General features: G+C 42.0%; 1 protein-coding gene across 1 annotated transcript; it reads left to right on the top strand.

Moving 5' to 3' along the window:
• Positions 1–1,117: 1,117 nt before the first annotated feature.
• LOC125531091 (vacuolar protein sorting-associated protein 2 homolog 2) lies at positions 1,118–5,417 on the top strand. Its single transcript, XM_048695498.2, has 11 exons — positions 1,118–1,325; positions 1,734–1,778; positions 2,137–2,171; positions 3,003–3,053; positions 3,142–3,246; positions 3,341–3,412; positions 3,546–3,617; positions 4,492–4,572; positions 4,799–4,834; positions 4,919–4,983; positions 5,114–5,417. The coding sequence occupies exons 1-11, from the start codon at positions 1,292–1,294 to the stop codon at positions 5,205–5,207; spliced, it is 690 nt and encodes a 229-aa protein (XP_048551455.1). The 5' UTR covers positions 1,118–1,291; the 3' UTR covers positions 5,208–5,417.
• The last annotated feature ends 7,537 nt before the right edge of the window (positions 5,418–12,954 follow it).

The following is a 12,954-nucleotide window of genomic DNA, read 5'->3' on the forward strand; positions in this document are numbered from 1 at the left end:
TCTTCTGTTGTCATGATTGTGCGTCTAGTGGTAAAACTAGTTCCGTGATCTATCTACACAACATGTTCCTGGTTCGTGCAGTGGAAAATTTTCTTTTGCGACCGCGTGCCCTGACCACAACACCCCAGTCCCTCCAACAACACCTGGATGACAAACCATCTTTCAATTTATTTTACAATTCCCACTAGAGATAATGTGTGAACCCGTTCAGAGAGAAGCCCTCAAAAAATGGATGTGTTAAGAAAATCATGGCAACCGAGGGGGGCTGAAGAGGGTCTTTCAGACATTGATTTTACATACATCTTAAAACTTTAATGTTTTTCAGTTTTCATGTCATTTTCTTATTAGATTTGTACCGTTTTAATATTATTTGGACCAATATATTAACAAGGCACCATGAAGGCTAGTGATCCCACTTTTCTTCTAAGTTGCACCCTCCCCCTCGAGATTGACGGGTGGGACCCAGATCACTAGCATTAAGACAAGTCTGGGGCAAATCATCAAACCCCATGTAAAATGGGGCAAATGATTCTAATCCCTCCAAAAAGCCTTAGCCTTAAAGGATCTCTCTCCCTAGTAGAATTCCTAAAGGAAAAAAGATACGCGGTGACATAATTGCTTCTCAGAAAGGCATTTTACATTGCAATGATTTATTTCCATAAAAAGAATGAGTAAATCTCTCTCAGAGAGGAAGGGAATAAATTTCCGAATTTTTTATCCGGGCATGATATTGGGAACAACCGTAAAATCAGCTTCCGTAAGAAAATAAATAAATGAGAAGAAGAAATAGAATAGAAACAACGAATTATAAGTAAGCAGTCCAAACAATTAAAAAAACAATTAAAAAACGAATAATAAGTAAATGAATAAAAATTGAAAAGGAAAGGCCGGCAGACAGGGAGAAGTGGGAGGCGCTCCTCCCGTGCAGCGTGTCTATCCGCACGCACAGCCGCTGCCGACACAGCCGAACCACCCAGCTGACGGAGCGGGACCGCATGCCCTCCGGACCCACGCCTCATGGGAGAAGCCTGAACCGCACTGGTGCTCCCGGAATTAAGCATTCTGTTCAACGCTGCAACGGCTACTACTAGAAAGCCCAAAAAGCCTGCGAAGTGCCCGTTGGGCTCGGCGCCGTCATCCCACGCTCGCACAAAGACAGGGGAAAAAAGAGGGATCTCTCTCTCTCTCTCTCTCTCTCTACTCCTCTGTGCGCTTGCCATTTTCCCCAAATCGGTCAGAGAGGGAGAGAGCTAGGTTTTCCCTGCGCCCGAGCGATCCAGCAGGAGCGGCCATGAACATCTTCAAGAAGAAGGTCGACCCCAAAGGTACGGCCCGGTTCCTGGATTCGCGTTGTTCTTTTGGTTTAGATTGGGGGGTTTCGGCGATTCTAGCGGGGTTCTAGCCTCGCCTCGATTCGTCCCCCCTTCCCGTCCCGCCGATTTGGTCGATCTGCGGCCCGGGCTTCGGTGATGCGGGCGTTTCTGTGATCCAAAGGCGAGATCTTTGCTGGATTTCGGCCTTCTAGAACCGGATTTTTTGTCCCCGGCTGCTTCGATAGGTAGGGTTTTAGGGTCACCTAGCGCTTGCGCGGATGGAGGATAAATCGAGAATGTTCTGGGTGTCGGAGTGGGGAAACTCGCTGAGTTCATTCATGGGCGTGCAAATTGTGAATTAACTGGCAGTGTGGAGTTTGGTGTCGCCAACTAATGGCCTGATGCTTTTGTCACCTGCAGAGGCTCTCAGGACGAGCAAGCGAGAGATGTCAGTCGCCACAAGAGGTGAGAGCAAAATCTCCTCTGCTTTTCCTTCCGGTGTTCTGTCAACTTGTCCCAGGCATTCCCTTTAGTTCTTATTGCTCCCTAACATACATGGCTTAAATACCACCGATTCACCAGCGTTATTGTGAATTTTTTTATGTAAGTGACATTTGAACATGTGCTATATTAACAGCAAACCTGCGCAAGTTCAGAAATCGGCGTCTTTTTTAAAGGCAATCGATGATATATCATGTAACAGAGTTTCACTGAATAAGATTACAACCAACAGTGATACTACCTTAAGTATCAGCTCTTGAAGAAAAATGTAGTTGGCAATGTGCTAATTTCTGACACCATTTCTCTCCTTTTGCATTTTTAGGAGTTGAGCGAGAGATTGGCTCCCTGCAAATGGAGGTATGTAGTAAGTGAAGGGCCTTTTCTTGTTCTTTCCACAAGGCAAACAATGGGCAGATTTCACGAAGTTGCTTGGTTGGGTTGAACCCACTGTTCTCACATAGTATGAGTAATTGATTAATACAAACAATATGCTACCGTCATACTGAACTAGATTGCCCATAGGAATTTTTTCTTCTACCAGGAGTGTGATAGTAGTTCCACTGCAATACTGAACTAGAGTAGAATGGATGTCAAGCTCCCACCACACAATAGAGGCCAGACTGACTGCGTGGAGATTAGGTAGCACTGCCACTGTTGATATTATTCAATTATTATGCTTCTGGTGTGCAATGAACCAGACAGCAGGTTTGCTCCTGAGATGTTTTTCGATAATACCTCGAAAATAGCTCACTATTATTTGTTTTTGGATCTTTGTTCAGGAATTAAAGCAACAAATTGCAAATCTGATCAGTGCCATATTGCAGTTGATACTTCATTTTGGACCTTGCACTTAAATTTCTGTCTTGGTTTTCTTTGATAAAATTGCGTTAACCAAGTGAATATTGTGCTAAAATATTGTTATTTTTGCAACTGAAATGCTTATACACATTTTTATTGAGGCTGTGAGGTGCCTCAAACACCTAGAGGTCTTCATGCTGCTGCCATACCCTCATGCTCTAGGAGTGGAAACCACAGCAGTTTAGTCCAGAAAGGGCGTGAAACAGCAGCATCACTTTGCATCTTTACTTATTATTACTGTATCATTATGATAGTTCCACTTACCACTCTGCAATGGCTTGTGTGTATTGTATTGTTTTGTTTCCTAACGCCGTAGTGGTACCATTCCAGGAGAAGAAGCTAGTTGCTGAGATCAAGAAGACTGCCAAGACTGGAAATGAGGTAAGTATGCTAGGATTTTGCGTAAGATCCCTAATCCATAACAATTTTCTTATTGATGTCTTACAATGCGTGTTCTGTATTGCTATAGGCTGCAACCAAAATTCTAGCCCGGCAACTAGTCAGGCTTAGGCAACAAATCGTCAATTTACAAGGTACACGGGCGCAGATACGTGGAGTAGCTACTCACACACAGGTATGCCTAGCTTTCAGTTTGATTTATACAGCTGCAAATTTTGAGCACGGACAGAATAAACTTACTACTGTGTGTGAACTATCTATTTTTCAAGGCAATGTATGCTGGAACTTCAATATCTGCTGGAATGAAAGGCGCAAGCAAAGCGATGGCAGCAATGAATAAGGTATGACGAAAGACAGCCATGGTTGGTTGGCTGTTCTTTAACTATCGATCTTTGCCAATCTCTAGTCAATCTTTTCCTGTGAACTTATTTGTGAACTGTGTATCCTGAGATGGTTGGTGCAATTTTTTTTCAGCAATTGGAACCAGCGAAGCAGATGAAGCAGATGAGAGAATTCCAGAAGCAATCATCTCAATTGGACATGACGGTAATAGCATTTCGGACACTCTTTAATTGTTTATTGTGGTGTTAAGGGCAGATGCTTAGTTAAATCGCCTTATTTCTTTACTGTAGTGTTAAGTCGTTACTCTTAGATATATCACATTATGTAGATGTGTTTGTTGGTTAGTTATTACTTGCTTAGCACATATGAATAAACTAGATCAGGGAGCCCAGACCAGATGCAATCATTGTTGCCTGGGGATGATTCATCCATTTATTGTATTTACTGTGGATTTCTTATGATCTACACTCTTATGAGCATTCTGAGATGTCATCCACTCAAATTGTTAGTGCTTCCACTCCATATTCATCTTTTCTGAGATTTCATTTTGTAAATTTGTACGCAGATTGACTACGTTTCCCTTCATTGTGCCGTTTCAAATATTCTTTAGAAGTATGAATCAGTACAGCATCTTAGTATAATTAGTTGTTTCATCCTATTTATTGTACAGCAATCATTGTTTTCTGTGGACGATTCATCCTATTTATTGTGGACTTTTCATGATCTACAGTGTATGAGCATTCTGAGATATCCACTCAAATTGCTCACTCCATATCCATGTGTTCTGAGAATTCCTTTTGTAATTTTGTACACACATTAGCTATGTTTCCCTCCATTGTGTCGTTTCATATATATCTATGAATCAATACAGCATCTTAGAATAGTTAGCTATTTCAGTGTCTTCATAACTTATTTGTCAGTTCGGTCAGATATGTCAGTTCGGTCAGATATGTCAGTATTCCTACAGATGTACTCAAAGAAATGTTCTACCTGTCAGCTTGAGATCAATAACTTATTCCCAAGATCCCTTTAAATTGTTTTTTTTTTCTGAAAATTAAGATCAACTATTTCCATGCAGCTTGAGATGATGTCTGATGCCATCGATGAAACACTAGATAAGGATGAGGCTGAAGAGGAAACAGAAGAGCTCACGAACCAGGTAAAATGCTAATTATATTCTGCATTTTGACGAGGGAGAGCGTTTTGGCTCCCTGGTGGGCAATCATTTTTGGCACGGTTGTTAGCTGCCTGGCAAAGCTAACTTTCTTACATGTTTGCTACCAAACGGATCCCCTCATTGCTAAGCAAGATTAAACAAGACCTTGTATTGAAACGTTTCCTAACTGTTTCATGATATGTGATATATCCCTCTGCCCTCGATGCAGGTTTTGGATGAGATTGGTGTTGATGTGGCTTCTCAGGTAAATACGCCTGTTCATTCTACACTACCAGCGTGCTGAATCTTAATTCTAAATGCTGATTTTGAGGCATTCGTGATACTGCAGCTGTCTTCTGCACCTAAAGGCCGTATTGGAGCCAGTAACAAGAAAGCCGAGAACAACCAAGCACGGTATACAATCATTTCTCCCCCCACAATCATAGCTAAAATGTCCATCTCAACAGATGAGCAAACTGTGTTCTTTTATTCTGGGCCTCTGTATCTGTTTGCCTTTTACCTGATGGAAATGTCATGCTATCAGGAATGCGGCTCCAGCGAAAAATGTGGCGCCTGAACCTAATGCCGCTGAAGTTGATGATCTGGAGAGGAGACTGGCATCTCTCCGCCGCATCTGAGTTGCTGCTGCAAGAAAGTTTATATAGCCTTATATATGTAAATCTGTTTACTGGTGCCTTGTTTCCAAATTCTGGTAGCTTAATATTGTAACCAGGAAACAAGCTAGTACATGTGACTTGATAGAACCTGAATTTTCTGTTTGGTGTAGCATAAACTGTCGTGTTGCCAATCAAATGTGGCTGAAAAGAAATATGGTGGAGCATAAATTATTTATGAAGTGAACAAATTACACAAGTTTAGGGCACAATTACGGGGAAGAAAATAGAAGGACCCTGCGCATGTTTTCTTTTTGCCTGGCCAAACACTTGAGAAATTGCAGGCAACATATGATGATGATTCACAACTAATATCAAACACACCGAATGACCCTAGGGGACGAGTATTTAGAACGTGATGCCTGTGCAAGTGAAAGTACTATGCCCCATGCCTCTATTTTCATCGTTGTTATACATTTTTACACTATGCTTGCTACTTCTAAATAGCTCTTTAAATTTGTGCGAAAATACGATCTCTTGCTTTTAATCAATTTCTCTTTTAAGGACAGCTCTTCTAGTTTGTTTTGCTTGACGCTTTTGGGATACTTACCCGAAGGTGCTACACTACCATGTGTGTCTTGCAGGCCATCAGGGCTGACGGTGATTCACCTTCTATATTACATACAGCACAAGCATGGCAACCGAGGACTCCACTCAACTTCCATTTCCCACATCTACGTGTCCTATTGAACAACTTGACTTCACAACTTTCTTGGCCACCCATCACCTGATAAACACAAACTCTGGATGTATATGGTGTGTAGTATTTCACTCTAGCCTTTGCTCTCTCCAACTTCTTACTCATGACTGGAGTAGTCTCCCAGCCTGCACTTTCTGCTCCACTTTGTTTTAGAGCCATTCTTGTCATGATTCTGGTCCTAATGAGTTCTATCATTGTAACAATAGGCTTGTCCCTGTAATCCAAGATATACTTGTTTAACACATCAGATGAACTGTTGACAACCAGATCCGTTTTAGACCTTGGACTTAGCATGCCGGCTGATTTGTTGATTAGGAATATGCCTGACCCAAAGCCATGCATCCTTGTTGTACTTCTTCAAGTACCTATGTTGTGCTTGCTATTGAGAAAAATTCTACTCATTAATTCTATTCATTATTGAGAAAAATCCCAGCCTGCACTTTCTGCTCCACTTTGTTTTAGAGCCATTCTTGTCATGATTCTGGTCCTAATGAGTTCTATCATTGTAACAATAGGCTTGTCCCTGTAATCCAAGATATACTTGTTTAACACATCAGATGAACTGTTGACAACCAGATCCGTTTTAGACCTTGGACTTAGCATGTCGGCTGATTTGTTGATTAGGAATATGCCTGACCCAAGGCCATGCATCCTTGTTGTACTTCTTCAAGTACCTATGTTGTGCTATTGAGAAAAATTCTACTCATTAATTGTGCTAGCATATATACAATCTTGTCAAAGTAAACTTTGGAGACCACTCCCTTGAATTCAACATATGAGGAAATGGCTAGAACATGTCTTCTGCAGTACCTTGTTGTGCCATTGGGAAAAATTCTCATATGCCACCCACAAGTCCCTTTTGCCTATCAGACATATGTGTTCACCCTCCATGCCTCTCCCTGTCCTATTGCAGCCTCAAGTTGTCTCAGAAACCATGTCCAAGTAGAAAGATCTTCGATGCTCAGAACTGCAAAGGCCAATGGGAACATGTTGTTCCCATACCTGTAGATGCAGCAAGCACTTGCACACCATTTGCAAACATCACAAAATAGCCATCCAGGCCAATGAAAGGCCCGCAACCATTTAAAAACCCTTTAATTTGATGCACAATAATTCGTTATTCGAAAGACATGTTGCCAACATGTAATCAAGCACTTCTTGAACATAAAAAATGTTGCACACAAATATATTTGCACTGTGCCATGTCTCTTGGCATTGGGCTAATGCCAAAAAGTTGATTAGTAACCGCCGCGCAGTTATCCCATTCTAACGTTGATCTTAGGCACATTAAATTATGGGTCATCTTGATCTTGTTTAGTTGCATTTATTTACGCTCACCCGCTGCCTTATATTGTTTAACCCTGCAACTCCTTTAATCATTTGTTTCCAGTTGTTGATCCATCCCTGCCAACTCATCACTGGTGTTTTGTTAGGAGAAGTTGGTGTACCTGGCAACTGGGAGACGGGGAGAGCGATGTGGCGGGGATATTTTTTTTTCAATAAAGAGTGTTTTTATTAACTCAAAATGTAGCATTAAGAAGATACAAATCATGATGAGTAACACCCGAGCTCTGCATAGCTAGGATGCACACAACCAAACACAAACAGTCTGAAAGAAAATAAAAAGGATGACATATCGGTACTAGTAGAGTCAAATAGGACCGTCACTATACCTATGTCGAAGAAGGTGATGGGCCGATAAGGAAGTTATGTTGTCACCCATGTTGAGAAAAAACCTCCATGACCACTCGCTCCAATTACGTACACACCGTCTTGAACAACGGTTGGAACTCCGTACGGTGAATCATAGACCACGTACGAAGCGATTGCGTACAACGGAAAATAACCTGCAAAGGAGAAGAGTTTTTGTCATTAAAAATCAGATCATTTATACATAACCAAAGCGACCATAATAAGGCATACGCTCCCACTCTTATTAGCGTTTTGAATCTGTAACGAATATCGTCTAGCCAATGACCAAAAATATTGGCAACACCTATGGACGGATAAAGATTAGACGCTATTTGGATGATTGACCACGTAAAACGCGCAAACTTGCACTGGAAAAAGAAGTGTCTGGTTGTCTCATCATGAGTACAAAAGCCACACTTCTTGCTTCCATGCCAGTTGCGACGGGCGAGGTTATCTTTGGCTAGCACCACTCCCTCCCGAAGATACCACATGAAGATCTTAATTTTCAGTGGAATCTTCGATCTCCAAATAGTCTTGTTATTATCCATTGGGACCTTTGAATGCATGAGCGCACGATACATCGAGTCAACTGTGAAGGACCCAGATGTAGTGAGGTTCCAACGGAACACATCTCATCCTTGTGTCAGGTTAATCATATCTAGTCGGGACAAAAGATGTTGCCATTACATAAGACGGGGGCCAATCAAATCCCGCCTAAAGAAATATTTGGTGGAAAGGAATTGAGCACCTGCGCAAGAGTTTCATTCTTATCACGAACAATGCGGTGCAAAGCTAGATGTTGTTCCCGGAGACTGGCATTGCCTAGCCAGATGTCTTTCCAGAAACGAATCTCAGACCCGCTTTAATCGCGAAAGATCTAAAGCGGGAAAGATATTTCTTTTCCGCCATTAGACCTGCACAAAAGTGTGAATCACCAGGTTACATTGAACATTCATTTACTAAGTAGGGCATCATTGTCCAAAGACACATGCATGCAGAGGATCAGTCATTTGCACCTGGACTTTACCTCAGGCCGCAATATATATAAATACCAAAAATAAGTAAATAAATATAACATGCTCACGAGTACATGAAAATAAATCACAGAAATAAGAAAATGGTCATCAAAGAAAGATAAACCAAACTAACCCTTGCAACATCGGTCTAACTATCTACCCCTCTGTCAATGGTGATATAAACTATCTTATATTTGTTTAGAGAGGAAGTATATCATAGTCACTCATTATTTTTCTCGCATGTACCTCAGTGATGCCAATGTGAACGACGGAGACCCAAGACTTCGTCTACATGATTACAACAATTATATCTTTGTCCAGCTCTTAAGTGACCCCAACAAACATATCGGTTATTTGAGCCTTTCCATTGCTCCTCGACTTGCAATTGCTTTAGAATACTCACAAAAATACAAAATTAGATAAATCCAATGACTTGATGCAAGTATGAAGATAGTTTTTAAAATTAGACTTGACTTGTCGCTTTCTCTCTCCTTCAGCACTTAACAATTTTCATTGATCTAGGATAAGAGTTACAAAAGCCACACTTCTTAACTTCCATGCCAGTTGCGACGGGCGAGGTTATCTTTGGCTAGCACCACTCCCTCCCGAAGATACCACATGAAGATCTTAACTTTCAGTGGAATCTTCGATCTCCAAGTAGTCTTGTTATTATCCACTGGGACCTTTGAATGCATGAGCGCATGATACATCGAGTCGACTGTGAAGGACCCAGATGTAGTGAGGTTCCAGCGGAACACATCTCATCCTTGTGTCAGGTTAATCGTATCTAGTCGGGACAAAAGATGTTGCCATTACACAAGACGGGGCCAATCAAATCCCGCCTAAAGAAATATCTGGTGGAAAGGAATTGAGCACCTGCGCAAGAGTTTCATTCTTATCACGAACAATGCGGTGCAAAGCTAGATGTTGTTCCCGGAGACTGGCATTGCCTAGCCAGATGTCCTTCCAGAAACGAATCTCAGACCCGCTTTAATCGCGAAAGATCTAAAGCGGGAAAGATATTTCTTTGCCGCCATTAGACCCGCACAAAAGTGTGAATCACCAGGTTTCCAGTAGGTCCGAGACACATTGAACAATCATTTACTAAGTAGGGCATCATTGTCCAAAGACACATGCATGCAGAGGATCAGTCATTTGCACCCGGACTTTACCTCAGGCCGCAAAATATATAAACACCAAAAATAAGTAAATAAATATAACATGCTCATGAGTACATGAAAATAAATCACAGAAATAAGAAAATGGTCATCAAAGAAAGATAAACCAAACTAATCCTTGCAACATCGGTCTAACTATCTACTCCTCTGTCAATGGTGATATAAACTATCTTATATTTGTTTACATAGGAAGTATATCATAGTCACTCATTATTTTTCTCGCAGGTACCGCAGGTACCGCAGTGATGCCAATGTGAACGGCGGAGACCCAAGACTTCGTCTACATGATTACAACAATTATATCTTTGTCCAGCTCTTAAGTGACCCCAACAAACATATCGGTTATTTGAGCCTTTCCATTGCTCCCCGACTTGCAATTGCTTTAGAATACTCACAAAAATACAAAATTAGATAAATCCAATGACTTGATGCAAGTATGAAGATAGTTTTTAAAATTAGACTTGACTTGTCACTTTCGCTCTCCTTCAGCACTTAACAGTTTTCATTGATCTGGGATAAGAGTTACATCATCTGCTATAGCAGCATGAATAAAATCTGGGGGTTCTTGTCACATTTGGTCCCGTACTAGATTGAGCTAACATATGGGCTGCCCTATTAGCCTCCCTAGGATAATGTGAAAAAATTACATGAGTAAAATTGTGACAAAGAAAAGTGCACTCCTCATAGATAGCTGAAAGTGCTAGTGATCGACTAGAGGGGGGGGGGGTGAATAGGCAATTTTTATGAAAGTCTTCAAAACATGTGAGTTTCGGAGACAAACGATAGAAATAAACCTATTATCATGCAGCGGAAGGTAGACTACACTAGGTAAACCATAGTCATGTATTCAGTGAAGTGAAAGCACAATGACAAATAGCAGCTAGGCAGTAAGGATAAGGTAGGAAGATGTCGAGAAGCCAATCAGTACACGTAATCACTTAGTGAAGTCAAATGGTGATGCTATCGTACAATGACTTCACAAGAACCAGCAGTAAGTAAGGGAAGGGAAGGATGAAACCAGTGACTTGTTGAAGACAATGATTTGTTGGACCAGTTCCAGTTGCTGTGACAACTGTACGTCTGGTTAGGGAGGCTGAGATTCAACTCAGAAGACCTCGTCTTCACCTTATTCCCCTTGAGCTAAGGACACCCAGTCCTCGCCCAATTACTCTAGTAAGTCTTCAAGGTAGACTTCCAAACCTTCACAGATTTCATTCACCGGCGATCCACAATGACTCTTGGATGCTCAGAACGCGACGCCTAACCTGCTGGAGGATTCACAGTCCTCAAGTGTAATAAGTCTTCAGATCACACAGACAAGAAGACTTAAGTGATGCCTAACACTCTTTGGCTCTGGGTGGTTAGGGCTTTATCCTCTCAAGGAATTCTCTCTCAAAGGCTTCGAGGTGGGTTGCTCTCAAACGACAAAAGCCGTACTTTAACTGTGAGCAGCCAACCGTTTATGGTTGTAGGGGGTGGGCTATTTATAGCCACTAGGCAACACGACCTGATTTGTCCGAAATGACCCTGGGTCACTAAGGAACTGACACATGTTCCAACGGTCAGATTTCAAACACACACGGCAACTTTACTTGGGCTACAAGCAAAGCTGACTTGTCCAACTCTGAACAAGATTCGCTCTCATAGTCTTCACTCGAAGACATAGGATTTTGGTTAAGCATCACTTCAGTCATTCTGACTGGTTTTCTTGGACCCCACTTAACAGTACGGTGGTTCCTATGACTCAACAAATAAGAAAAAGAACTACGGAAGATCTAAGTCTTCGCGCTCCATAGTCTTCATGTGATGTCTTCTCTTGTCATAGTCTTCAAGGTGAATGTCTTCACTTGCCACCTTTGACTTCAATGTCTTCATACATTTTTAGGGATCATCTCTGGTAGGAAAACCGAATCAATGAGGGACTTCTACCTGTGTTATCCTGCAATTCTCACAAACACATTTGTCCCTCAACTAGGTTTGTCGTCAATACTCCAAAACCAACTAGGGGTGGCACTAGATGCACTTACAATCTCCCCCTTTTTGGTGATTGATGACAAACTAGTTGAAGTTTTCAACGGGGAATATAATATGTGAAATTGTAAAGGATAAGGAATTGTCTTCATAAGTTGCAAGGGCTCCCCCTGAAGATGTGCATATAAGTAATTTGCTTTTGGAATGCAAATGCACATGGCAGGTTGTACTTGTGGAGATCCTCTTCAACTTATGATGACAATTCATCATGCATGAAAGGTATGTGAAGATAATGACATGCATAATGAAAAATGGACGTCTGCAAAATGATCTAAGTGCGGAATTTATCGTCGCACATGCGGGATTTATCATCGCATCACAAAATAGCAAATAAGTAGCAGACGACCATCGAGTTTAAGTGGTACAACTCAAAGAACCAAATGTATCAAAACGAGAGTTGTAAACACTAGGCAAAACATAAAGTAACCGCCCATATGGACCCGCTTGAAGACTATCAAACTCATATGCTTCTCCGCCTTTTGTCAGTGAGGACCAAAAAGGTTTGAAGACATAGAGTATCTACTTGTTCCCATGAAGAGTAGGTGAAGCAGAAGGGTCATCGGTGGTGTTCGGCGGTGCAGAAGAACTTGGGGCAGTGTCGAGGCGTGCAGAAGTAGGGGGCGGTGAAGTGGCATCATCTTCGTCCTCGATCACTCTGGCATTCACAGTTGCCGCAGAGGAAGAAAACTCAGACTCCTCAAGAGATGGAGTTCGTCGCAGCACAGTCCTTCGGGAAGGTGTGGAGTCAAACTTGAAACGTTCAGAGAAGCCATCCTCTTGAAGATCATCCTCAGAACACATAAGCGTCAGCCCTTTCCATGTACGCCGACAGGTTTCATGGGCAACAAAGGCATTCTTGGTGGCAAGATTGCGAATGCGGTTGACATCCACCAAGAGGCTGTGCATTTGGCGCTTCAGCCAGTCATGATGCCTATCCCGTTTCTGATGAAGAGCAACCAGAAGCTCTCGGTCATTGAGAACACGAGATCGCTTCTTGGGTCGTTGGGGAATAGTGCTTTCAGTGGCTTCAGTAAGGGCACGATGAGGTGCGCGTGTAGTACCAGCCAGAGGATAAACACGAGTGACTGCTTCAA

The sequence above is a fragment of the Triticum urartu genome, chromosome 5A (genome assembly GCF_056163025.1).
Source record: "Triticum urartu cultivar PI428250 chromosome 5A, HENAU_Tu73, whole genome shotgun sequence".
NCBI classification, from domain to species: domain Eukaryota; kingdom Viridiplantae; phylum Streptophyta; class Magnoliopsida; order Poales; family Poaceae; genus Triticum; species Triticum urartu.